At 42.1% G+C, this 23,525-nt stretch overlaps 1 protein-coding gene across 2 annotated transcripts in view; it reads left to right on the top strand.

Annotated features, from left to right (window-relative positions):
* LOC143975135 (E3 ubiquitin-protein ligase TRIM63-like) overlaps positions 1-23,525 on the top strand; it is a 42,785-nt gene that overhangs the window by 15,458 nt on the left and 3,802 nt on the right. The window contains exons 4-9 of one of the 2 annotated variants that reach the window (XM_077477170.1): positions 1,124-1,146; positions 3,654-3,784; positions 5,044-5,129; positions 5,211-5,318; positions 21,692-22,334; positions 22,436-22,537. In XM_077477170.1, the coding sequence (XP_077333296.1) occupies positions 1,124-1,146; positions 3,654-3,784; positions 5,044-5,129; positions 5,211-5,318; positions 21,692-22,334; positions 22,436-22,537 (1,093 nt within the window). The remainder of the gene's footprint in view (positions 1-1,123; positions 1,147-3,653; positions 3,785-5,043; positions 5,130-5,210; positions 5,319-21,691; positions 22,335-22,435; positions 22,538-23,525) is intronic. The other variant, XM_077477171.1, reaches the window with a different exon arrangement.

Here is a 23,525-nt window from a genome sequence, read left to right on the forward strand (position 1 = left end):
CAAGAAATAGCCTGGTCATTAAGGGGGTAAATCCTTCCAGGGCTGAAGTGGTTAATGGTTTACTGCTGTTCAGGGGCTCTGGGTTTCAGCAAAATGACAGCCCCCAGCAAGAAGAAAAAGGAGCAATGCTGGAGGCAATTTTACAGCACACCCTAATTTTGGCAGCATAATTAACATGGAATGCATGTTCCTGGCTAAAGAACATTAAGTTTTTATGGGTAAAGTTCTGCTTTAGCACTTTTTCACACATGCGGATTGTTCAGGTCCGCCTGTCAGTTTTTCAAGCGGACCTTAACGGATGCCCCATGCCCCTCTGTGGCGTGACGGATGTCAGTGGGGATGTGTCTGCTGACATCCGCTAAATCCAGATGTATGCAAACCCTATTTTCCATCCGTTAATAGGATGACAACAGACAGGCGGTCCATTTTCATCCGATTTACCCCCTCCACTAGAGGAGAGTGGGGCTCTTACAGGTCCGTTCCTGGACAGTGAGCAGAGATGGGCCTGTCATCTGCCAGCTCAGCGAGGATCAGCGGATCGATCCCTGCTGAACAAGCAGAGTTTCAAAACTGACAGCCCTGTGTGAAAGGGGCCTTAAGAAGGAAAATTATCAGATCAAACTCAAATTTTCTTCAGGTACCTAATTCAAGAGTGTCTCTATTTTAAAGCAAAACTAAACCCATTGATTTAACCCATTTTCAAAAAATGTTCCATTCCCGACTTATGCCGGGAATGTAACTGCCACATTGGTTGTGCTGTAAACCAAACTGTCGAACCATCAAATGACTGGTGTCATAACTGATCATGTGTAGCACCGTGGCAATTGAAGATCAAATAAAGGCCAAGATGGCAGCTTCCTTGGCTGAAAATGATAGGAAGGCTTTTGTTCTGTTTTTTTTTTTTTTTTTTTTTTTATTGAAAAATGTCCCATTAGCACATTACTTTGAACACTTAGGATTACTTCATACTGCCCTCCATTGACTGTCTATTTTTAAAGTTGTGGGTGTACCACCATTGTGTGTCACTTTCTCGATGTGCTGGATCCAAGGGCCTTTTATGTTCAATCTTTGCTGTTCCTTAAACAATGCTTCTATTACATTGCAAACATTCTTTCTTTTTCAGATGGCTTGCAGTCTAAATAAAAGGTCTGTATAATTTATTGTTGCAGTTCTTAATCATAATGTTAGTAAACAAGTCAGTATTATGGCTTTTTATTCCATCTGTACTCGTTTTCGTGAGTGCCAGCCATGTCAACAATTTTATACAGAACATTCAGGTAGATGCGAGAAGAAACTTTGCTGAACAATTATACAAGTAAAGTGTTCTAATCTCTTGTAGTATTTAGTTGTGTTTTAGCAAGACAGATATCTGATTTGATAGAGAACCTATAATGAATATGTAACTTTGTCATTGATTAATTCTCCTGCCTGGCTGTTACATCAATGCAAAGGCTGCATTCTTTCTAAGTTGCTGACACTGAACTGGTATGAATATCTATAGTTTGGAATCTCACTTGCTGCTGCATGCATTTGACTTTGAAGTCAGTGAAGCCAGACACAGCAAGGGAACTAGCATTTTAAGCAATCAGAATTGCAATCTATATCTTTCTCTTAGTGCAAGTTTACTTTAAATATGGTTCTAAAGTCTGACTTTTTTTTACTTTAATGCATTCTCTGCTTAACAGTAATAAAAACCTTCTGTATGCAGCTGCCCCTTACCTGAGCTGATCTCAATCTGGCACTGTGGCCAAGAGCAGTGGCCCTTTCTGCTCTCTCCCACCGCTGTAAAGAGGCAGGAGCCATTGGCTTTGCTACTGTTAATCACAGCCAGTTAGAGTGTGTGGGGGTGGGGGCCAAGACACTGTGTTTGGCAATAAAATCAGAGTGTGGCTCAGGATTGTGCTTGCACAAGTGCCCCCATACAAAGTGGCATGCTATGAGGGTGGGGTGGGGGGTGGCTGGGGCCAGGAGTGTTAGTGGAGGACCTGAGAAGAGAAGTATCCAAAACATTGCACAGCATAGGTAAGTATGACAAGTTTGCTGTTAAAGTGATTGAAGTTTTGTTAAGTGTGTGTGTGTGGTGTTTTTTTTTTTTTTTTTATTTTTTATTCTTTACCCTGTGAGTTGAATATAGAGGGAAAGTGTTACATCTTTTGAGTAGTTATTGCTGCCCTGTCCCTGTTGGAGAGGTGATGAGGTTCTCCTCAATAAGAACATGGCAATAAAAAAACTTGATGGAGATTCTAAAGTACTCTGTACTGAAAATGTTTTATTGCCATAAACGTTGGTTGCATAGACTGTGCTCATTCTTGTTGCAGTTCCCACACAGGAAATATGATCAAATTTCCCCAGCAGGGTCAAAAAAAGCTTTAAGAACCTGACCAAGGGTTCTTAACCACTTTCAGACCGGACCAATTTGCTGGTCAAAGACCAGACCACTTTTTGCGATTCGGCACTGCGTCGCTTTAACTGACAATTGCGCGGTCGTGCGACGTGGCTCCCAAACAAAATTGACGTCCTTTTTTTCCCACAAATAGAGCTTTCTTTTGGTGGTATTTGATCACCCCTGCGGTTTTAATTTTTTGCGCTATAAACAAAAATAGAGCGACAATTTTGAAAAAAACACATTATTTTTTACTTTTTGTTATAATAAATATCCCCCAAAAATATATAAAAAAACATTTTTTCCCTCAGTTTAGGCCGATACGTATTCTTCTACATATTTTTGGTAAAAAAAATCGCAATAAGCGATTATTGATTGGTTTGCGCAAAAGTTATAGCGTTTACAAAATAGGGATAGTTTTATAGCATTTTTATTAATAATTTTTTATTATTTTTTTTTTTTTACTAGTAATGGCGGCGATCAGCGATTTTTTTTTTTTTTTTTTTTTTTTTTTTTAATTTTTTTTTTTTTTTTTTTTTTTTTTTATTGTGACTGCGACATTGTGGGGGACCCATCGGACATTTTTGACACATTTTTGGGACCATTGTCATTTATACAGTAATCACTGCTATATAAATGCAGTGATTCCTGTGTAAATGACACTGGCAGTGAAGGGGTTAACCAGGGGGTGGCAGTGTAGGGGTTAAGTGTTCCTAGGGGTGTGTTACTAACTGTGGGGGGGTTGGGCTTTCATTTAGTGAACACTGATCTCTGCTCCAATCACATGGAGCAGAGATCAGCGTCACTAGTTGCTAGGCAGAATGGAGAAATGCTGTTTACTCGGCATTTCCTCCATTCGGCGGCTCCGTGAGACGATCGCGGGGATGCCCGCGGCGATCGAGTCCGCGGGTCCCGGGACCGGACTCACGGGGGTCCCGACCAGCGCGGGAGCGCGCCGCCGCCGGTGCGCTCCCGATGGCAGGGCGGCATTGAATATTGGACGTACCTGTACGCCAATATGCCTGCCCGTGCCATTCTGTCGACGTACATCGTCGTGCGCTGGTCGGGAAGTGGTTAACTTTCACCCACTATATGGCTTAAAGCTTTTTAGGGTGTTGGGCAGTGCAGGAAGCATGGCAAAGAAACCTAGTCTCCAGGTTTAAAGGGAATTTATTATGAAGCCCAAAACCATAACAGTTTTCTCTCCTCAAGCAGGCTTTTTCATGAATCAACAAAATCATATGAATATATGTGGCATTTATTTTCACAGAATGACCTCCAACCTTGACCTGATGGAACTTACCGCCTCTCATGATCAAGATATAGTAAATCCAAAGCCTATTATTGTGGATCTCAAGGCAGTTCTGGATGCTATTTCAGCAGTGAATATTACAGCTAATGGTCAGCCTGCAGTACCTCCTGTCCTTCTCTCTCTTTTTTTTTTTTTTTTTTTTCCAGTGTATATGAATTTAGTTCCAATGTGTATCTACATTATAGTAATAATTTAGCTTGTAATTGTGGAAAAGGATTTATTTTCATGGCCGCGATATCCATTATTACAAGATAACTGAGCCAAACTGCTTGTAGCTGCTGTGAGAAGAATGTAAGTGTGTACTGACAGTGTGATTTTGATATGTTTTGCAGTCTCCTCAAATGGGTTGTAAAGGTGTTTGTTTAAAAAAGGAAAAATGCAACATGTCGCCACCCTTACCTCTTCTGTGTAAGGGTTTTCCACAGAGTGGCCCTGATTCTCTTCTGGGGTCCCTCAGCGGCACTCCTGGCTCCTCGTCCTCTTCTCGAATGCCCCACATTCCATGGGGGCACTCGTGCGGATGTGCTCCCGAGTCCTGCTGCATCCATTGACCGACAACGGGCTCCCGTTTCACTGGACTTGATTGACAGCAGCGGGAGTCAATGGTTTCTGCTGCTATCAATGTATCCAATGAGGACCCAAGACAGCGGCTGGAGCTGCTGTGCTCGTCCCCCTCGCTGGAACCATCGGGGTCAGGTGAGAAAAAGGCGGGCTGCTGCACTACAGAACAATTTTCACCTTAATGCATTAAGGTAAAAAATCTTGAGTGTTTGCAACCCCTTTAATTCTAGTTGCAAGAATTTTAAAATACATGGCCAAAAAACTTTATAAAAGGGCTGTTTCCAAACTAAGGTGAATGCAGTGTTGCATGCTACCCCATGTTCTTGTAGGAACTACATAATGAAGCCATACTAACACCTGACATTGTACCCCATGTTCTTGTTGACACTGCTAAGTAATGTAGCCCCTTCATTGCATTAATGGAGCCAGATTACAATGCAAACTTGACAAAACATGCCCTAAGTATTCTCATCTCCTGGTAAGACTTCAGCCCTGTCAGTTTCCCAACGTGCTTCTGGTTTCAAAAGTACTGGGCCCACCTGTTAGCTGTGGGAACATTCATTCATACAGGTTATAAAGTCTACATGTGTTAGTTGATGATACAGTATCCACCAGTGGAAACAAGGTAAGGCTGTATCCGTGCTAATTAATTCAGCACTTTTATTGCAAATGCAGTAAGAGAATTGGTATTTAATTCCCGTGCTCCTGGGGTAAATCTTATGTTCTATGGACCTAGGATAGGAAATAATCGGGTAATTGTTGCTTACACCTACTTTTTCTCCTACAGTTTCTCAGCCTAAATTTAATGGAATTTCATTTAAAACCATAACTAAAATATGGAATCCTGAACAAACACCCGCTGAGAAATATTCTGTAAGTATCCGCTAGTGTGATAACATAATTGATCAGTTATGTGTGAATATCTGGCACACTGTTCACTGTCATATTTTACAGCCTGTCCAAAGTCAAGAGCTCTGTTATCTTCAAGGTCAGATACAAAAATTGGCCATTCGCTTGTTATCTATAACAGAGATGCCAGAGTATAAACACTTGAGCTTTGAGGTAATATTGCTCTCAATATTTTTTTATAATACATACTTGGTTAATCATTGACAATGTTGCACAGAATTTAACTGTGGTGAAATCTGTGATCGCATAAATAATTAGCAGGGTGGTTTGCTTAAAAACAAATTCTCATTCATAGCTGTACCAGGGAAGCAAGTAGTTGTTTTTGTCAAATGGTCAAACTGGTGGGTACTTGAACCCTCATCCTACACTGAGTTGTTTGTAGTGTTAGCCAAAACATTTATTTTAACTCTGACCGTTCCTTACTTTCTGTGATGGGAAGTCTCTCCAATGGGGCACAGAGAAAAAGTTTTAGTAGTGAGAGACCCTGAACTTCTGACACTGGTTTTATTTTTGTCTGTGGATTTATGTCCTGGTGATAACCACATTTCTAGTGGTGTTACAGAGATCAGCATTGAAGAATTGATTCCAGGCATCAGCAGTGACCCAGCTTGGAAAAGTGTAACTTTGTATATGGCATATCCATGCCCCCCACAGCTGGAAATCGCTGAAGTAGACAATGCTACTTCAGTGATCTCCCACTTGCTTCTGGGTCCTGTGCTGGGCACCGCTAGCCTGATATATTGTGAATACAGGCGGTCAGGTGACTCAGCATAGGCACTTTTCTGAATGAATAAAATGACCACCTCTCCACCTCATATAAATGCTTTGCGTTCATTCAGAAAATGCAAAGAATTCTCTGACTGTTGCCCACGCCGAGCGGCTGACCACAATGCAGGAGAACAGCCAATCAGCATGGGACCCAGAAGCAAGTAAATTACTAAACTATTACAAAAGTAGCGGTGTACTTTATTTTTCAGTGGCATTGGCAATATCCTCACATTTTCAGGTTTTCTTGAAATATGTGAAGCAAAAATAAAGTCTGGGAAACCTTGATAACAAAAGTTACTAGTTAAATGCAGTTTTTTTATTTTTTTTAAATTTGTTTATTTTTAACCACTTCAGCCCTGGAGGATTTTACCTCCTTCCAGACCAGAGGCCTTTTTGCGATTCGGCACTGCGTCGCATTAACTGACAATTGACGTCCTTTTTCCCATAAATAGAGCTTTCTTTTGGCGGTATTTGATCGCCTCTGCGGTTTTTATTTTTCGCGTTATAAACAAAACGACAATTTTGAAAAATGCTATATTTTTTTTTTTTTACTTTTTACTATAATCCATATATACAATATTATGAGAGAGAGCTGTGATCACTGTCCTGTCGCTAGGCAAAAGGAGAAATGTTTTACTTACAAAAGCATATCCCCGTTCTTCCTCTCAGTGACACAATCGTGGGCACCTGGCTGACATTGAGTCCGCGGGACTCAGTCACACACTGCCGGCCTTGGGCCCACGCCCACACCCACGACACCGCTTCTTAAAGGGGAGGTACCTGTACGCCCTTTTGCCTACCGGCGCCATCCTGCTGACGTACATCAGCATGCGCTGGTCTGCAAGCAGTTAACCACTTGCCTACTGGGCACTTAAACACCCCTCCTGCCCAGACCAATTTTCAGCTTTCGGTGCTCACAATTTGAATGACAATTACTCAGTCATGCAATACTGTACCCAAATGAATTTTGTGTCCTTCCCCCCCCCCCCCCCCCACAAATAGATTTCTTTTGGTGTTATTTGATCACCTCCTGGTTTATTTTTAATTTTTTGCGCTATAAATAAAAAAAAACTAATTTTGAAAAAAACAAAACACATTTTTCTTGGTTTCTGTAATAAAATTATGCAAATGATTAATTTTTCTTCATAAATTTTTGCCACAATTTATACTACTACATATCTTTGGTAAAAATAACCCAAATTAGTGGATATTATTTGGTCTTTGTGAAAGTTAGGGAGTCTACAAGCTATGGTGCGAATCATACAAAATGGATCACATCTGATGTACTGGTGGCCTATCTCATTTCTTGAGACCCAAACAAGCCAGGAAAGTACAAATTCCCGCCAATTGACCCCTTTTTTTGAAAGTAGACATTCCAAGGTATTTAGTAAAGGCATGATGAGGATTTTGATGTCATTTTTTTTCCCACAATTCTTTGCAAAATGAAAAAAAAAAATTTTCCCACAAAATTGTCATTGTAATAGGTTATTTCTCTCACATGGCATGTGTATACCACAAATGACACACCAAAATAAATTCTGCTGCTACTCCTGAGTATTACGATACCACATGTGTGGGACTTTTTCACTGCCTGGCCACTTGGAGAGGCCCAACATGCAGGGAGCACCGTCGCATGTTCTAGGAGCATAAATTACACATCTAAATTGTTGACTACCTATTACGCTTTTGAAGGCCCTGGAGCACCAGGACAATGCCACGTGGCACTGACCACAGATGGCACTGATACGTGACACTGATGTGGCACTGATGGCAGATGCCACTAATATGGGGCACTGATGACACGTGGCACTGACAAATGGCACTGACACGTGACACTGATATGGCACTGATGACAGATGGCACTTATACGTGGCACTGGGGGCAGATGGCAGTTTATTTTTATTTATTTTTTTGTAACTTACGGCCACTGCAGCTGTTCATCTTTCCCTCCTCACATGCTGTCTGTGTGAGGAGGGAGAGCAGCGCTGAGAGATCTCTCATTGGACACTCTGATCGCGCTGTAAACGGCTGCTGTGATTGGCCGTTTACACTGATTTGTGATTGGCTGTGTCCAAGGGACAGGGTCAGCACAGAACTTCCCTGATGCGCGCTCTCAGGAGCACGCATTGCGGAAGTAAATAGGAGGACGTCCAGGGACCCCTTCACGGCAGGTAGCGTCCGCGCTGTAGCCGTCTTTCAGCTATAGCGTGGGCGGGAAGTGGTTAAGTACCATGTTTTCAGTTTTATAATTCTGTTTTGGTAGAATTCTACTATAATTATTACAAACAGTGAAGTTGATTTACTAAAGCTGCAGAGTGCAAAATTAGGCTCACTTCTGCAGATTAATTTCTATGCAGAAGTGAGCTGGATTTTGAACTCCCCCAGCTTGGTAAATAAACCCCACTGTCTACTGGGTGAGCTTACTTGGTGTCTTAATCAATCTATGTATGGCCATTGCTATTCTTGTTTCATAAGAAATTGATCTATCTGGAAAATGATAGACTGCAGCGCTGATCTGTATATTCTGATGGCGGGAAGGCAGGATATAAATATGACACAGCGGGGAGGATTTCCACATCCACACTGAATGTGTAAATGTGGGAATTCAGTTTATGGTTTAGCCAGCTGAATGGCCCTCCTGATCACATGACAGCCATGTCCAATAACAGCTGTCATGTGATGTAAACAGCCAGTTGCCAGGCAATCGGCTCTCTTCTCCTCACACAGAAGTCGTTGGAGAGGAGAGCAGATCGCTGCAGCCGGCTAGTGATCAGTGAGTATGAGCTGTGTGGTGGTTTGTTATTTTTTCTCACTGATCACCAGTCTAGTATAAAACACATATGTCCTCAAATAATAAAAACATATGTCCCACTAAAATCGCATGTCCCAATGATTATCTGTACACATGTCCGTGATCACCTGCACACATCTGTACATGATCATTAGCGTACATATGTCTGTGATCACACAAACCAATTATTATATACTTAACAGAATTTTTTTTACCAAAAACATGTAGCAGAATACATTTATGACCATTCAATTTTATTGGATTCCTTTTAAAATAAAAAGAAGAAAATATTTTTTTTTCCAAATTTCCGCTTTTTTTCACTTAACGCAAAAAAATAAAAAACGGAGCCATGAATAAATATCACCAAAATAAAGCTCTATTTGTGCAAACAAAATTATAAAAATGAATTTGGGTACAGTGTAGCATGACTGCACAATTGTCATTGAAAGTGCAAGAGCGCTGAAAATTGGGCTGGGAAGGAAGGGAGCGAAAGTGCCCTGTATTGTAGTGGTTAAACACAACTATTTTTTAATTCTGCTCAAATCTACTATTACTAGTAATAAAAAATGAGAATTAGAACTTTTAAATTTTATTTGGAAAATACTGCGCTAATGGATGGAAGGAGCTGCTAACACCACGATTGACATAAATTGTGTAAATCTTAACCGATTCGCGAGGGGCTCACGTCTTTTTACGGGGACAGAATGGCACCCCTGTGCAAAACCCAGTGTGTATATTTCTTAATCGTGCATTACGGGACACAGAGCCCTAGTAATTACAGGTTACAGGCCATCTTCAGGTGACGGACACTGGCACACCATAAGACAGGAAGTCCACTATATAACCCCTCCCACAACTGGGAGTACCTCAGTTTTTTCGCCAGTGTCTTAGGTGTTGGTCATGAGTAAAGATGCATCAGGCTGAGCGTTAATAGCAGCGGCAGTTGTTGGACTATTGCTCAAGCAGTGAATGCAATTTCTTCTGGTAGTACCTCTGCATTTGCATCGGGCTATGGTCAGAAGGGGGTTAAAAACACCCCCAAAAAGGGCTCAATAGGGACTCCAAGCTCAAAAAAGCCTAAAATCATCTCTAAACTGGCATCCTCCCCTGAGAGATCTGAAGTGGCTGGTCAGAGCGAGCCGTCGGAGACATCAGTTGATGCAACGGTTTCCAACACTGCAGCCCCTGTCTATCACTGAATACATTTTTCTCAAGTATATTAGGATTGGAGCAGAGGTTAGGGGCTTTAATTGCATCCCAGAGTGGGTCTAGATGCGATAGGTCCCCTTCCTTTACCCAGGACCCTCAAACTGAAAAAGGGGGGTAGGAGATGAATTTTTCTCAGGAGACCGGGAAGAGGCGGATGACTCCTCTTCTGCAGAGGGATCAAGTTCATAATTGAAATATTGATGGTAAAATCTCTTGCTGAATTGGTCCACTCTACATTTATGCTACTCTTAACTGAGTCTGATGAACCTACTTCTTGTTTGGGTTCGCTAAAGCCTCCCCAAGCTGTGCATGAATTTCCTATCCATTCTTTGCTGGAAAAGCTTATGGGATCACCCAGATGAGCATTTTTATTCTATGAAGGAAACGTTTAATTATAAATGGGAGATACCAGCAATTGACAATGCTATATCCTGAATAAAAGATTGAGTTGTCCAGTAGACAATGCTCAAATGCTTAGGGATCCAACGGATAAGAAGTTGGAATTCCTATCAAGCACTTTTTCTCTGGCATGTTCAGTGACTCAGCCTGCTCTGGCAGCACTTGTTTAAACTCAAGGATTGACATACACCAGGTGCTCAAGATTATGTCTGATCAGCAGGCTCAGGATTTAGCCGAGCTACAATGGGGCGTTATGTTTTGCAATAGACGCTATGAGATATTCTGTTCTCCAGGCCTTATGCTTGGGCTGTTGCATATGTGTGGAATACTATGGTTGAAAAATTGGTCAGCTGAAGCGCCCTTCAAAAAGCTCCTGGCTAGTTTTCCTCTTCGTGGTGAATGGCTGTTTGGGGATGACTTGGATAAGTACATCCAAAGCATTTCTAAAGTTAAAAGTAACATTTTGCCAGTTAGGAAAAGGAGTAAGCATATTTCATTTAAACAAGCTACTTCAGTGCCAGGGGGGCATCAGCCTCCAGGCAGTCATGACAGCCTCCACTATCAAGTTCCTGAGGTAAACTTCAGGGTCAACCCCAGGACAAAAGGTCCTGGGGAAGGAAACCTACAAAACAAAATACTAAAGCCTCCTTATGAAGGGGCGCTCCCTGTCACTCGAGTAGGGGGAATACTTTTGCAGTTAAGGGTCTGGCAGGAAGAGTGTCAAAACAAATGGGTGGCTTTCTAAATTACTCTAGTGTACAAACTAGAGTTCCGAGAGTCCCTGTTTCCTCATTTTCTCAGCTCAAACGTTCCCAGGGATCCAGAGAAAAGGGTCTCTTTCAAGCATTGGACCATCTTGTGTCTCAAAAGGTGATATCGGTGGTCCCGATAGAAGAGCACGGGTTGGGGTTTTATGCAAAGCTTTTAACAGTACCAAAACCAAATGGAGATGTCAGACCCATTCTAGATCTCAAAGATTCCTTCAAGGAGGAGAACTTCTGGTGTCAGTCGACATCAAGGATGCATATCTCCATGTGACGATTTTACCCCCTCACCAGAAATATCTACTCTTCGAGGTAGGAAATCTTCATTTTCAGTTTGTAGCTCTGCCTTTCGGTCTAGCTACTGCGCCTCAAGTGTTTACAAAGGCCCTGGCCCCTCCTCTACCCAGATTAAGGGCCCAAGGTATAATGATTATAGTGTGCCTAGATGATCTGCTCTTGATAGACCAGTCGCTTAGACCAAAGTATGGTTACCACAGTCAACTACCTGGAATGCCTAGATTGGATTCTCAACCTAGAGAAATCTTCCTTTAAAACCATCAAGGAGATTGGAATACTTGTGTCTGATCATAGATACAGTCCAGAAGAGGGTATTCTTACCCCAGGCAAAGATCAGTGCCATAAGGTAGTCAAGCCAAAGAAGAATCCTATTTGACTTTGCATGAGGTTGTTGGGGAAGATGGTGGCTTCATTCGAGGCCGTACCTTATGCTCAGTTTCATTTGAGACTGCTGCAAAACAGTATCCTATCAGCTTGGAACAAGGTCCAAGCTTTAGATTTCCCAATGTGTTTGTCTCCAAAGGTATGCCAGAGCCTCAGTTGGTGGTTAATAACCAATAATCTGCAGAAGGGAAAATCCCTCCTACCAATTACCTGGAAGGTGGTAACTGATACCAGCCTTTGGGGTTGGGGAGCAGTCCAGAAAGCAGAGACTGTCTAAAGGAAATGGTCCAGATCAGAAATGACCTTGCCCATCCAATATTCCAGAGATTCGGGTAGCGTGCTTGGCCCTGCGGGCCTGGATGTTCAGGTTAAGGAATTGTCCTGTCATGATCCAATCCGACAATGTCACAGCAGTGGCCTCTATCAATCACCAAGGGTGCACGAGAAGTCATGTGACCCAGAGAGTGTTGAATCATATCCTAACTTGGGCAGAAAACAATGTACCTTGCCTATCGGCAGTCTTCATTCCAGGAATAGAGACTTGGAAGCAGACTACTTGAGTCACCAGCAGTTGTTCCCGGGAGAATAGTCTCTTCACCCTGATATCTTTCTGACAGTATGTCAAAGATGGGGTGTTCTGGACGTAGATCTGTTTGCATCCAGGTTCAACAAGAAGAGTGACAACTTTGTCTCAAGAACAAAAGATCCACTAGCTTGCAGAACAGATGCCTTGGTATGCCCGTAGAATCGGTTTTCACAGATTTATGCATCCCCTCCTGTTCTGCAGCTTCCATGGATTTCTTTGCAGGATCAAGCAGGAAGGGAAGTCAGTGATTCCTGTGGCCCAGGAGATCTTGGTTTGCAGAGATTATAAAATTGGCGGTAGGGGGCCCATGGACTCTACCACTACGTCCAGACCTTCTCTCGCAAGGTCTGATATTCCATTCTACCTTACTGTCAGAAACCATGAAACAGGCTGAGACAGAAGTACAATTAAATCACACTTTATTAATAAAAAGGTAAATAGAAAAAGCGTAGTCAAGCATAGCCAGAGTCCAGTAACCAGATCGGGTAGTCAGCCAGGCCAGAAGTCAGGGATCCAAGTAGAGCACAGCAAGCAGGAGCCAGAAGGGATGTCAGCAAGAGGTGAAGAGAGTTGGAAGGCTCTAAGTAGGCAGGTCAGATGAGCATCATCAGGAACAGCTGGTAACACTGGAGAGAGAAGAGAGCTGGCACTTAGCAGACAGCTGAGCGGCCAGCCCAGAGAAGGAAGGGCTAAGCCAGCCCTGACACTTACAAACGCTAAATTTAACAGTTTGGCTATTGAGACCCACATTCTGAAGAAGCTGGGCTGTCAGGTTTAGTGGTATCTACCTTGATTAATGCAAGGAAGCCGGCCTCAAGAATCGTATATTATAGAGTCTGGAAGGCATGTCTCCTGGTGTGAATCCCGGGGTTGGCCCCCCAGGAAGCATGACGTAGGTAAAATCCTTGACTTTCTGCAAATGAGGTTCGAAATTAAGCTGACTTTGAGTACTATCAAAGGCCAGGTCTTGGCCTTATCGGTGTTATTTCAACGACCACTTGGTTTGCAGCCTTTTGGTTCGTAGCATTATTCAGGGGTAACGCGGCTTAATCCTCCGATTAGGTCATCTCTGAACCCTTGGGACTTGAATTTAGTTCTGTCAGCCATTTGAGCCGATACAACATATTCCCTTGGTCCTTTTGACAAGGAAACTAGTTTTTATGGTAGCCATATCTTCTGCAAGAGTTGGCTGCTCTTTCTTGTAAATAGTCATATTTAATTATTTGTCAGGATAAGGTAGTTTTACGTCCTCATCCTAACTTTCTACCGAAGGTAGGTAGTGTCAAGTTTTCATTTAAATCAGGATATTGTTCTACCTTCATTTTTTCCAGAACCCAGTTCTATGGAAGTAAAGTCTCTACATTCACTTGATGTGGTGAGAGCAGTCAGTCTACTTGAAGGTGTTTGCGCAGATTCGAAAAACTGATGTTTTGTTTGCATTGCCTGAACATCCTAAAAGAGGACAGGCAGCATTGGATCTTTCTAAACGAAAATTGGATTCCACAAGTAATTGTTCAAGCTTATGGTTTGAAGAGAAAATTAATGTTTTGCGCTAAAGTGCTGGTGTGCATGAATTATAAAAATCTGTTAACCACAATAGATATCAATAGCCAAAATCATACCAATAAACATATGAATATAAGTCAAAACCTATATATCAGAAGTGCTAGAAATAATAGTATGCAGTCTTATTACAGAAAAGCAAGTGAAAAATCCCCAAAATGTGACTACTATAAAATTGGTGCTCAATAATATAAATAGAATAGAGAGTCCAATAAATGATAAATTATGTCCGATACGTGACCTGGTTATACAGGCTAGCTTTATCCAAGGCAATATAGATAGAAATGTGAATAAGATTCTAGTCTCAATAGATAGTGAAGATTTCCCGTGATCAGAAAGGCAACACTAAAAAGTGCTCTGAATAAGGTGAAGATTTTCTATCTACCACAACACCTAGAATCGTAGAGACTAGAATCGTATTCACATTTCTAGATATAGAGAGCTATATATGTATTGCCTTGGATAAAGCTAACATGTATATTCCCTGGTTTATTTATGATCTATAACCAGGCCACGCATCAGACATAATTTATAATTTATTGGACTCTTTATTCTGTTTATAATACCATTTTTTAGATTTTTCACGCTTTTCTGTAATAAGACTGCATACTATTATTTTTAGCACTTATGATATATAGGTTTTGACTTGTATTCATATGTTGGTATGAATTTGGCTATTGATATTTATTGTGGTTATTAATAGATTTTTATAATTCATGCACACCAGCACTTTAGCGCAACATAATTTTCCTTTTTATTATCTTTTAACCGTTGGTCTTTCGGTAATGTTTGCTGCTTTTATATTATAGTCACAGCGCAATATTTCTTTCTATTTGTCACTATGGTTTAAAGAGGAAGATTACGCCCTTTCAAATCAAAGCACACTCTACAAGGGCTGTCAGTGCTTCCTGGTCAGTGCATCACCAAGCCTCCATGGGTCAAATCTGCAAGGCCGCAACTTGGTCTTCAGTCAATACATTTACCAGATTATATCAGGGAGATGTAAAAAAAAAAAAATCCATGAGGATATTGCCTATGGTCGCAGTGTGCTGCAAGCTGCAGTATAAGTTCTCTAATCTCATGGTGCCCTAATTTTGTTGTCTCCCTCCCTTCAGTTGGCATTGCTCTGGGACATCCCACATAGCAATTACTATGGCTCTGTGCCCCCGTGATGTAGGATTTAAGAAAATAGGATTTTTATAACAGCTTACCTGTAAAAATCCTTTTCTTTGAAGTACATCACAGGACACAGAGGTCCCTCCCTTCTTTCTGGTATACACGTGTAATGCTTTCCAACAAAAACTGAGGCATTCCCAGTAGTGGGAGGGGTTAGGGAGTGGACTTCCTGTTTTAGGGTGTGCCAGTGTCCATCACCTGAAGGTGGCCTATAACCCACATAGTAATTTACACATGTCCCGTGATGTACGTCAAAAGTATTTTATAGGTAAGCGGTTATAAAAATCCTATTATGCGGTGTTCCCTTTAAGAGCCACCAGAGGGCATGCACTTGCTGCATGGCAGCGGACCTGATGCACGTGGTCGCGATCGCCGCCGGCCACGTGCGGTCATGTGCACAAGAGCCAGCACCCGGATTTGTATGTGTAAACGCACAAATCCCTGTCCTGTCAGGGGAGAGGAGACATATTGTTTGTTCCTTGTAAGTAGAAACAACGATATGTCTCCTCCATTAGTCATATCCCCATACAGTGGGAACACACATTTAACCCCTTGATCCCCCGCTAGTGTTAAGCTCTTCCCTACCAGTGGCATGTACAGTAATCAGTGCCTATTTATAGCACTGATTGCTGTATAAAACGTCAGTGGTCCCAAAAGTGTCCGATCTGTATGTCGCAGTACTGCTAAACATCGCAGATCACGGCAACTGCTAGTAAAAAAAAAAAAAATAGAATGTCATCTTTCGTCTGTAGACGCTATAACTTTTGCGCAAACCAATCAATATACGCTTATTGTGAATACTTTTTGGTAAAAAAACTAAAAAATATGTAGAAGAATATATATTGGCCTAAACTGATGAAGACCTTTATTTTTTTTTAAACATTTTTGGGTAAATTTATTATAGCAAAATTTTCTTGTTTTTTTTTTGTTAGCGCAAAAAACACAGAAGTGATCAAATAGCACCAAAAGAGCTCCATTTGTGGGGGGGGGAAAAAAGACGCCAATTTTGTTTGGGTACAGCATTGTATGACCACACAATTACCAGCACAGTGCCAAATTGTAAAAAATGCTCTGGTCAGGAAGGGGGTAAAACCCGTGGTTAAGCATATAAATAAGTGTTGCGCTAATGAAGAATACAATAAACACACAAACTGTGCAAAGTGTAACAAAAGATCATGTCAATTGACTGCTGGTTAATTAGAGAAGCCAACGATCTACTAGCACTTGTTGTGCAAATGAATGAGCAATCATCGACCAATCGCATAAAATATAACCAATATAAAAGGCAAAGTGCATAAAAAAGTGTCTGCATCGTTCATAGACTTCACTGCATCATAATGTGACTACACATGAGTGGTCTTCGTAAATGTCCATGCTGTTTCCTTCACATGTGTCATGAAAGTGCAGGAATCCACCACCAGGTAAAGTGTAGAATGTGCTTACCAGACGTTATGGTCTCGCCAACCTATTAGGCAGAGTCAGAAAAACCAGTATGATAAAAATCACTTGGGAAATCTTGCAGCCACCAAGGCATAAGGCAGGTCACACACTGCTATTATGGTGTGGCACGAGATGGCGGTTTTGCAGAGAACGACGATACATATTTATATGGTAAATGTGGGCTAATAAGTCAAGAGATGCTTAGCAATTGCACTATTAGCACTATAAGCAGTAGCGGGGTGCGTTTTAAATTTCTTCCATTGGGAAGTCATTGATTGGGACAAGGGGTAGGTCTGTATAGGATTTTTTTTTTTTTTTTAATCTGACCCTCACTGACCTCCTGAAATCCGTCCTTATGCCACTTGGGGGTCTATGAACCACAATTTTTAAACGTTTACAGTTTTACATAGTCACCTTCCAATCAGGGCTTCGGCGCCTTCTCTACCTTCAGCGCTTTTCACTCATGCGCTGCCAATTATTTGCATTACATAAGGCTGTACTGGTGGCTGTCCTCTCCTCCTCTTTAGGAGTGCCCCCTCAGCAAGCCACGCACCTATGTAAGTGAAACCATCAATCCCTTTTGTGATAATAAATTGGCCATAGAACAAAGTCACCGGCAAGAACGTATGCCCCAATAATCTAGTTGTGGTTTGCTTAATACTGCCTTCTCATTGTTTTGTGTTTTTGTTTTTTCATTTGTTGTTTTTTCGATGATTACTAGCCAGTACTCCCACATCTGTAAGATTCTAGGAGGATTTTTGTGTATGGTACATATATTTGTAGGTTTTGATTTGGTTGTATTTAGTATCTCTATTATTGCATTACATCATCATGCATATAGTATGCTAACTGTTTACATGTCCTCACATTGACAGATTGTAAAAATGGAGCTTTCTCTTGTAGAGCCCTTTTATACTGTCAGCGGGCTGCGTTAGCGGTAAAGCGCCTCTAGTTTTAGCAGCGCTTTTTGGGTGCTAGTAGGGAGCTTTTAACCCCCCGCTAGCACCGCTGCCAAATTTCAGTGTGCAGGGGCAGTGGAGTAGCGGTTTATACACTGCTCCTCTGCCACTCCAAAGATGCTGCTTGCAGGACTTTTAACATCCTGCAAGCGCATTGATCCAGTGTGAAAGCACTCGGGCTCTCACGCTGGGGCTGCAGGGGAGGCGTTTTTCTGTGCTTTACAGGCAGTATTTTTAGCCCTTTAGCGCCTGAAAAAACACCTTCAGTGTGAAACGGGTCTTAACCATTGCCTTTTTCAGGTTACCTCTCCCATCATTTATAAGTGTGTACTTTTTAATTGTGTTTCTCTCCTCTTTCCCACTTTATCCCACATACTTTTGCCTTGTGCAGTGTTTCCATGTGGCATTTTTTTTCACGGTGATGGCTAGTGCTGATTTCTCAGCAAACCAATACATTGCAATCTTGCAAGTATACCGCGCACGTACCGATTTGTGCACTGCACTTGCATCAGTGTGTTTGTGGACCAGATTCCCTGTGAGAGTTGATGTTGCTTCCCCCCCCAGGGGCTGGGACTGAGCCACACACCTGAGGCATAGGGTGCTGGGCAACAGCGTTGGGTGAGGGTTGGCAGGATTCTGATGTCATTATGCTGCCTCAAGGAGTGTGCAGTTGGTTATTGTAATTGAATGTCTACTTTATGTATATCTTTTAGTATCGCTGTATTTGTTACTATGTCTCCTTACCTTGGCCAACTTGACTGTGACATTGCACTCTTTTTATTTTTTTTTTATTTTTTTTTTTGCAACCGTGTGTTCGCTCATGCGACATCCCCTGCTGTCACTACGAGCACCCAGTTGTCAGACGCTGTAAGGAATGCAGGCCTCCTATTCAAATATGTGCCTTTCAGGTTAAACCTTTTGATGCACCCCTGGACTATTTTTCAAGGACATTTATTATTCTTTGTCCAGGGCAAGGTATCTACAAGCTGGAAATTTAGTCTGTCTCCATCGTTGTGTAATACTACTGTGCTCTGGTGCAGCTCCTCTCTTGGAAGGTCATAGTTGTTACCCTGGCAGAGTTAGAAGTTTTTAGGTTTCTACCCAAACCTGTTCAGTATCCCCACAGCAAAAAGTAGCATAATGTCCTTCATTTCTGCTAGGTGGATGGAATCCACCCACTTTGCTAACGTCTCCCTTCATCCTGAAGACATCCTGGCCTCCAAGGACATCAAGACCAGTGCTCATATTTCCACATTATTTGTAGAACATCAATGCTGCCTGCATTTGATGTGGGTAAACACAACATTACCATTGCTTTTAACTTTGGCCGGTTCACTGCACCTCACATCTTTACCAAGGTGCTGGCTTCTATTACTCTGCTTCACTCTCAGGCCTTCCCCCATAGTGGAATGTCAGAACAACCTTCTCAGGAAACGGCTGCCTCAGATGTCAACCAACATCCATTTGATTGAGTGGATCATGAATCCCATAATTCATTACTGGAACTGCGTCATAGCTTGGGGTATTTGGGCCTAGCCTTAGACATGGCTCTGTTCGTGTTTTTTTTCTTTTCTTTGCTTTTCCTTGGATAAACCCCAGACCCTCCTCTTCCACATTCAGACTGTGCGGTCTAGAAGCCAGTTGACCCTCTACTTTGTGTAAGGGTCTTGGGCCGAATGGTGTCCTTTTCAAGGCAGTTCCACATGCCCATTTTCACTGTGAGCCATTGCAGCTCAAAATTCAAGCAGCATTGGACAAGAGGGGGCAGTCTCTGGATTGTCCCATACACCTGTCCAGCAAGACTAGGGTTCCCTTGGCATGACAAGGCACCAGTTTGTGCTGGAATTTGAGAAATCCTTCCTCCATTTGGTTTGGAAGGTACTCATGACGGATGTCAGCCTTTAGGGCTGGAGAGAAGTCCTAGGTACCCTCTCAGTTCATGGTGGCTATATTGACAAAAGTAGGCCTGTTTCCTGATATATATTCTAGTAAATCTGGCTTGGGCAGAACTTTATGTACCAGCCTTGACCACCATGCACCTTCTAGGTGGAGAAAATTGTCATACAGATATCCTCAGCCATCGTCTGGCTTTAGGAGAATGGTCCCTTCACTGACAGGTGTTTCAAGTTCTCTGTCACAGGTGGAGGATGCTGGACTTGGGCCTCAAGCCTCCTGGTGCTCCGGTTCAAACTGGAGCAGGTCTCCAGGTCTAGGGATCTTTTGTTTTTTACAGTGAATGCCCTGATGACTTACCAGAATAAATTCAACTTGTTCCATTTATTTTGTTTGTTTATTTTAGGTACTTGTATAGCTCCATGAATTTATGCAGCACTTAACATACATATTTCCCTACCAGCATGTCTTTGAAGTGTGGGAAGAAACCTGCACAGGAAGAACATGCAAACTCCATGCAGGTAGTGCAGTGGTTGGTATTTGACCCTAGTGCTGCTAGGCAGAAGTGCTAACCGCTTATTCCTTTCCTCCTCCTCTTGGTCTACTACACAGGCTCAAGATGGAGGACATTCTGGTAATTCCCATTGCACTAAACTGATCTAGGAAGATATGGTACTCGGGCATTCTCAGACTCCTGAAAGAATGTCTGTGGGTCCTTCTCATGTGTCCAGATTTTCTCTCAGGTACTGGACCACCTACTAGCTTCTTAGTTTCATGGATTTGAAGCCCAGGTGCTTAGACAGGAGCCTATGGGATTTGGTCACCCCCCCCCCCCCCCCCCCATACTTTTTAAATCTAGAATATCAACTTCCCCCAAGTCTACTTGAGAGGTTATTTCTCCCATTGTGAGGCTGGGCAATTTCACCTCTGTGGAACAGATCTGTTATTCCTTCCATTTGGTGTGCATCAGTGGTTGCTCCTGAGTGCCCATGGACCGATTTGTCTCTTCATTGGTGAAAACCATGTGCAGGGTGTCGCTCACTTGACTCCCTTTGCCTTTCCCTGTGACATTGAGATTTTAAACCGGTCTTGTCAGTCCATCAGAAGCTGCTTTTTTACTCTATCAGGGAGATTCCTCTGCCTTCACTCATAGGTTTGCCTTGTTTGTTGCTATTACGTCTGCAATGTCAGTTTGTTAGCAGCCTTTTCCTATAAAGAGCCCTTCTTACTGTTACACAGGGATAAGGTTGGGTAAAGGCCATCTTTATTTCTAAAGGGTCTCTTTCTTCCTCCTTTACACACGGTCTACTAAAGTGTACTTCCATGGAGGGCTGTGTTTACCCATGCAATCCTGTGAGATCTGTCCATGCTTCAGATATCTGTTTCACAGATTTGCATCTGTTCATCAGATTACGTTTGTTTAATTTTTCTGCGAGGATATTCAGACCTGATGCCATGTGGTGCTTTGGCCTGCCCTCTGAGTTTTCAAGGAAAGTGGAAGGATAGCACTGCACCCAAAGGATTATTTTACTGTTATGGTTATCTCAAATTGTTGGAGTGAATGATCTGGTTCCTAGGCAGGTGGCTTCTACATCCCAGAGGATCTCCACAGTCTCCTTGGCTTGTAGTGTAATGTAAGAAGTGTTGAAACTTAAGTGCCACGCCACTACTAAGAGGTCCCGATACAACTTTATTCCATTAAAGGTCAGGGGTACAGATCAAGAAGTAGCCAGCATGTTTCATGGGTCTACCTGCCCCTTTCATCAGGGCTTGACTGGCAACCAAGCAAACAAACCCCTATTGAACTGGACCTACAATGGTATGTATTCTAGTGTGAGTTTAAAGCTAAGGCCTAATCAGCAGCTTGTTTGCCTGTAGACGTTTGCTGCTGTGTTGCCCACCCCTTAGTTGCACTGCTTTTGGATATCCCAACCACCTGAGACCAAGATCCTATGCCCTGTATTGTATGATTAAGAAAATGTTTTTCTTGTACAATTCTAGAAAAAAAACCCTATGTCTTTAATAATTTAGTACACTGATCCATCCCCTCTTTTTTTTTATGACAGATGAATTGCATTCAATATAGGAACATTTTGACCTCTGGCCAAGGGGAAACTGCAAAATGCAGCAAAATTGTGTTTTGAATTTTCCCATGGCTGCGGTATATCGCGGCCAAGTGTACATGAAGCCTTAGTGATTTATGAAGATCTGCCATAAATGTTGCAAAAAAAAAAAATTATTTTTGTTTTATAGAAATGTTAAGAGTCATTGTTCTGAAGCCTTGTTTTCTCCGGTAGGAACTTCGGATGAAATATTATGAAGACTCGGTCGTACAAGAAAATACTGGGGATTCTTTGCCTGAAGGAAAAGTACAGACTTTGTCTAATGCTGAAGACAGTCCTAACTTGAGAACAGGCGAAGCAACTAGATTAAATGCGAAAATTAGAAGATCAGATTTTTCTGGGGCCTGTTCCACTAGTAAAAATATCCAAGAAAGCATTGACAAGGCTGAATCAAAAATGGAGATTGCACAGGAGCCTCAAAAGGATGGTCTAAACAAAGCTGTATTTAAGTTCCCAACCTATGCCGCAGTCAGGGCCAAAGATCCTGTAAGCTGTTCCTTGAAAGGGGCAGCCAGTGACCTGTCCCTTGATAATAAGGTTCAGAAAGAGACTGAAGTTCTGAAGGTTGTTCCAAGCTTTTGTTTGGGCAAGTCCAACACCACAGATTTAACGAAGCCCAGCAAAAGTGGAAAGTCATGGAAAAAGCCAAAGACTGCATCGCTTTTACAGACAACCGCAAATGCTGAACCATTTGAAAGCAAGCCTTTTTTCATTTTTAGCAGTAAAATGGACCCTTTTGAAACCAAAGTTGCAGATCCATTTTACAATCCATTCAGCCAGCAGGAGTGTAATGCACAAGGAAAAAAAGATAAGTCATGTAAGTTTTTCTTATGTTTGGTTGTTTTCTACAATAGATGTGTAATGTCTGGTTGTGGTTTAGAGAACAAGAACATATATATATATTTTTTTTTTTTGCAGTCTCTGAGGACCATGCTACACAATCTAGCAGTTGTGAAGAATTTTATGATGCAAACTCTGATGCAGAAGAGACCGAACAAGCCAGGCCATCTAACAGTAAAGGTGATAGCTCATCAGGCACAGCAATGTGCTAATCATGAGAAATATGCCTGTGAACCATTTATAATTAAACTTTTATTTTGAGTATTTTTTTTTTGTATAGATTTGTGTAAATTTTCTTGTGCTCAAACTAAAAAAAAAAAAAAAAAATTTTTCTTGGGTAGATATTAACCACTTAAGGACCGCCTCATGTAAATATACGTCGTTTTTTTGAAGAGGGATATCTCGGTAACGGCACCAGCTGCTGCCACAACCGAGGTATCCCTCTTTACAGGAGGCGGCCATGTGTACAATAACGGTGGCCTCCGTGGCGGGTTCGCCGCAAGATCACCGATATCGGCGGCGGGAGAGGTGCCACCCCCCCCCTCCCGCTGCTTACCAGAGCCATCGGTAGCGGGGGAGGCGATCAGGTCCTTCTTGCTGCTGGGTATGGAGACGAGTGAGGCTAAGATGGCCCCCACTCATCTCTATACCATAGGAGGGCAGAAGGACGTCAAAACGTCACTTCTGCCCATACCTCCTTAAAGGTTTATTTTTTTTCAATGTAATTTTTTAAAATTACTTTTTTTATTTTTTTTATTTTTTTATTGCATTTAAGTCCAAATATGAGATCTGAGGACTTTTTGACCCCAGATCTCATATTTAAGAGGACCTATCATGCTTTTTTCTATTACAAGGGATGTTTACATTCCTTGTAATAGGAATAAAAGTGATCCATTCCTTTTTTTTTTTTTTTTTTTTTTTTTTTTTTATGTAAACATAAAAATAAGGAAGACATTTTTTTTTTTTTTTAAACCCCCCCTCCCCACCCCGACGAGCTTACGCACAGAAGCGAACGCATATGTGAGTAGCGCCGGCATATGAAAACGGCGGGCAAACTACACATGTGAGGTATTGCCGCGTTTGGTAGAGCAAGAGCAATAATTCTGGCCCTAGACCTCCTCTGTAACGCAAAACATGCAACCTGTAGAATTTTTTTAAATGTCGCTTA

This window comes from Lithobates pipiens, unplaced genomic scaffold (genome assembly GCF_037356315.1).
Source record: "Lithobates pipiens isolate NorthernLeopardFrog02 unplaced genomic scaffold, aLitPip1_a1.2 Scaffold_13, whole genome shotgun sequence".
Lineage (NCBI taxonomy): Eukaryota > Metazoa > Chordata > Amphibia > Anura > Ranidae > Lithobates > Lithobates pipiens.